Genomic DNA, 4,415 nt, shown 5'->3' on the forward strand with positions numbered 1-4,415 from the left:
TGTCTCACATCTATCTTATTTTCAACTCCAGCCTATAGAAAAGGTTACATTGAGTGAATTAATTAGTTGTGCAGGGCTTTTAACTATTTTTTCCTCTTTAATTGTTTTTTAAAGAGAATATTAAGGAAGGTTTAAACAGGAATTGATTTTACTGCTTGGCTTTGCATCTTTATGTGACACAGTTTCCTGAGTGGACACCTTTTTTCTCTCCAGCCTGCAGCAGTTTGTGAAGACGGACTGACAGAAGGTAGATGTACAGTGTGCTGTCTGCTGCACAATTTTGCTCTGACAGAGGCAACAATCAGTCTCACTAAACTTGCAAAGTGCCAAATCTAAACGTTGCACTAGTGCCAGGAATTGGATGTTATGCACTTGTGTAATGTAACCTGTTCTAGATTAGGTGTAAGGTTTTATCAACAAATCCTAACTTTCACATTATTTGCCTCTATCTCTCGTAGACAACATTTTATGGATGGCTCAGTTTAAGTCATGCTGTTGAGAGAAAAAAAAATTGTCACCTCTTTAAAAAATGGTTTGGCGATGTTCACATAGTTGTCGTCTATTTCACAAGCCACCACACATCCATTCTCTGGCATGGCCAAAGCCATGCTCAGTGCATTGTACCCTGTGTACATCCCTGCAGGATAAATACAATACTAACTGTTAACAAACGTCACCTTGGAATTATAGTTTTAGTCCTTTCAAGATGATTGAAAGATAAGAGTCTCCTGTGGGAGCAAAGAAAGGCCTTATGTGGATTTGAATCTCAAAATCAACCAAATACCTAAGTTAACGTTGAAATTTGAAAACTGCTAAATTTATAGAATCACAATCTTCCAAAATTAATTTGGTTTGAATTGCCCTAGTTAAAATTTCTAGTTGGCAATTTCAGGTTGTGCAATTCCAAAAACTTATTTTCACATGGTCAGTATTGAAAACACTAAATTGAAGTTGCTGGAAATCAACTGGTCATTTACAGATCTAAAAATTATATTCAAGTCAGTTGCTTAAAATGGATTTTCATTCAGATACTTAAATTCGAACTTCAGTATCAAGGCTCTTATCAATAAATGGCTTTCAGAGTAAGATATTTTAGTTTCATAAAGTCAGTGGTATTATTTTCAGCATTCAGTATTCAGTAGTAGTTTAATTTCCCAATTATATATCTCAATTGCTTTAAGCCCTTTAAAATACACAGTCCCACCTGTGGGACACTTGGTATTCAGATGTTATTGAGGGTTTTTTCGTGGGGCTAAAAATCCAATTAGTTTGGCCTTTCGGTGCTTCCATAGATTATCATTTAATGTGTTTGTAAACCTAACATAACCTCACCAATTTCAATGGCTTTAGTTCCATTGATCAGTTTAATGAGATTTGCCATAAACTGGGCTTGTTCACTGGCAACCATCATGACACTCCATGGGTCTTCAAGGGTTCTCTGAAATGAAAATATAAAATCATTTCATCTTTATAAATCATTATATTGTGTGAGTAATTGGATAAACAACATATTCCTTTGCACTGGAGGTATCACCTTGTTAGACTGAAGTGACTCTGTGCTGTTCTTTAACATTGTGCAGCCCTCTAGTGGTAAACATTTGTACTGCTTCACTCTTATAGTGGTAATTCTTTAAAGTTTATTGTAGTTGCATACAAAGTGAAGATAATGAAGTGAAAATACCGCACAAAAACAGAAGCAGTAGCAGAGTGTTCCAGAGAAGTTTAATCCCGTGGTGGTGAAATCCAAGTTTTAGAAGCAACAACTTCAAAGGCACAATCATCTTTAGTTTTTTAGCCTGGAGCGCAGGATGGTCATCCAGCCTTCTGACCTAAATAATCTGCTGGTGGCTTCGGCATGTAGATTAATGTAGGAACGTGCCCGCCCATGCTAAACTAAAGGTGATCAAAAGAATCCTGAACTGAATTTGATGGGGACCCAATTTAAAGATATCAGCTTGGATGCAACATGAGATCTTTTGGGTTGAACATGTCAGAGGCTGTGCAGCATAACACTGAAACACTCAGTAAGCAATACAGGGATGTATCACTAAGACAACTAATAAATTAACAATAATCAAAGTGTTATGAAATCAGCGATTAAGTTATCATCCTCGTTTCCAAATGAGACTCTGGCTTACTTACCAGTCTGAGTTTGGTGAGGATCGGATCCTCCCTCAGAGAGTTGTTAACTACATACTGCAGCACCAGATCGTCCTTTCCCTTGCTGTGGCTCTTCCCAGTGAAGGCAGACTGTCCCACACCTGACCAACAGGAAAAACAGAAGAACAACTACTGTTATCACCAATCCCAGGGATCTCTCCCACCAAGCAGATTACACACCCTTCCTCAGTCGTCTCATACCTGTTAATACAACAGCAAATCCAACACAAAACAGCATTTTAATGTCTGCAGCCATTATGGTCTGGGCTCCGGTCTTTGTTAAAAGAAAGGTTGAACAGCTTTCATTTGAAGGTGCTGAATCTGTGTCAGTCCTTTTTGTACAATACCATCTGTGTTTGTTTTGCTTAACCTTTGAGAGGGAGGTTCGTCTTATTGATTTCTCTGTTATATTGCAAAAGTAGGGGCATTTGTTATAAACATCATTTAAAAAAATTGGCCAACAATATTTTTCTTAAGCAATATATGACTTTTTAAAAAGTAACTTAAATTCTTGAAAATCGCAGCAGAGTTCAACGACAAAAGTCCTTCTTTTACAAAGGCACCAACACTGACCCAAATTTTGTTCGATGAGGCTGCTGTATCTATTTGCTGAAGCCCTAAATCTCAAAAGCACGTCACTTATTTTGCAATCCAGACACAGACACTTTGAACTGTTTTATCTGTGTTTGTTCTCATCATCCTCCTACACTATTACTCTGTGCTGTATATCTGTGAAATGTGGGCTATTTTATAAAGTTCATGTATTTTACAAGACAACACTGTCCTCACTGTGTTGTTAATTCCATCACATTTGGCTAAAGGTGAGCATATGGAGCTGCAGTTTGTTTTAAATGTGCTCAGTAAAAAATAAAAATCAACTACGAACAGTATCCAGAGACAAAAACGTCAGTATCAGCGTTTTTTTAATAAGCTTTAGATAAAAGCTTCAGAAAGCATCCACCATTCGTTAAGAACTATTTCTGACAGGGTGTATGTCATGATGAAACTGTTCAAATAAAGTTCTAGAAATATTTCAGCTTTAGTTTCTTTTTTAAAATGGAGTAAATGTAACCTCATTTTACACTTAACCTAACATAGGTAGGTTATGGTACAGTATTGATATATTTTTTTCACTAACTTACATCTTGCAATGCTGCCACTTAGTGGTAGGAGGGTGAAGGAGTTTTTTGTTTTTGTTCGTTTTCTGGTGTAGTTGACCCCAGTTGTCGAGTACTAAGGAGTGCTGCATGTTCACAAGCATCGACTGAACTGTCTTGAGTCAAGTGAGAGAGAGAGCGGGAGAGAGAGAGAGGCAACATGTATGGAGGGAGGTAACTGCAGAGACACAGTGTGGCTGTACAAGCTGTCAAACATGAAGTACCATGAGTGTGGAGCTGATTTAGTATAAAAACAGTCAGTAACTGATGATGGCAGATTACTTCTACAACTAACAAAAGCATGATGACTGAAGTATATTCATTCTGTGGCATGTGATCAAAGGTTAGGGCTGATAATGCCCCCTCCCTCTGAAGATTTTTGGCACAGACAGACAGTTCGTAGTTGCATTTGAGTTCACTTTCACATCTCCAGCTATCTCTATCTCTATTTCCTCAGAGTAAAAGTGGAATTGTGAAAGGAAAACCTCCTGCCAAACCACTCTGACACCTGACATCACTGACAGCCTTTTATTGCAATAAACCAATGTTGACAACACACCAGCTCCACCCTGAAGCAGACCCCACCTAACACGATGGTTCTGCAGAGGGTCAGCAACCAGCAGAGGGTGTCCAGCTTCACAACAAAATATCAAGCCTGTCACACCGCATCCAGAATGAAGTAGAAACCACAGTGATTCATGAGCGACTTTCAAAGGAGGTGGCAGTAGGGGTCTGGATGAACAGAATAGGGCAGAATAATAAGAAATTCTAAGTACAACACATCTACAGAGGTGTCAGTGACTGTGAACTGTCTTGTAATAGTTTTGCTAAGAAAGATCTCTCCACTTCAGCCATATTTGAAGTATTGTTTTGCACCCATGTAACATGTAGATAACACAATCCCTCCATTGAATGTCAAGTTAGGCTGTCCGCAGTTGTTCATATGTTACAGTTAGCTGAGGTGAAGATGACGTTGTCTCTGAGACCCTCCACACTCTCCCCTCTCCCTCAGTCTCTCATTTCATCTCCTCCATCATTTTATTGTAATTTGGTTTTAATGAAGTTTTTTTCCCCCACAATCTTGCCATCGATGTGTTT

At 38.5% G+C, this 4,415-nt stretch overlaps 1 protein-coding gene across 1 annotated transcript; it reads right to left on the reverse strand.

The window, feature by feature from the left end:
- Window positions 1-5: 5 nt before the first annotated feature.
- On the reverse strand, window positions 6-2,519 carry LOC111670058 (catechol O-methyltransferase domain-containing protein 1-like; the record flags this gene model as incomplete). The annotated part of the gene is made up of 5 exons (XM_023426614.2): window positions 2,362-2,519; window positions 2,143-2,261; window positions 1,333-1,438; window positions 519-637; window positions 6-32 (listed from the first exon to the last, which is right to left on the reverse strand). Coding segments are annotated over exons 1-5 (426 nt in total), but the record flags the coding sequence as incomplete, so codon positions are not given.
- Between the last annotated feature and the right edge of the window lie 1,896 nt (window positions 2,520-4,415).

Source organism: Seriola lalandi, unplaced genomic scaffold (genome assembly GCF_002814215.2).
Source record: "Seriola lalandi dorsalis isolate HSWRI2012SDOR001 ecotype SW California unplaced genomic scaffold, Sedor1 jcf7180002054832, whole genome shotgun sequence".
Classification (NCBI taxonomy): Eukaryota; Metazoa; Chordata; class Actinopteri; order Carangiformes; family Carangidae; genus Seriola; species Seriola lalandi.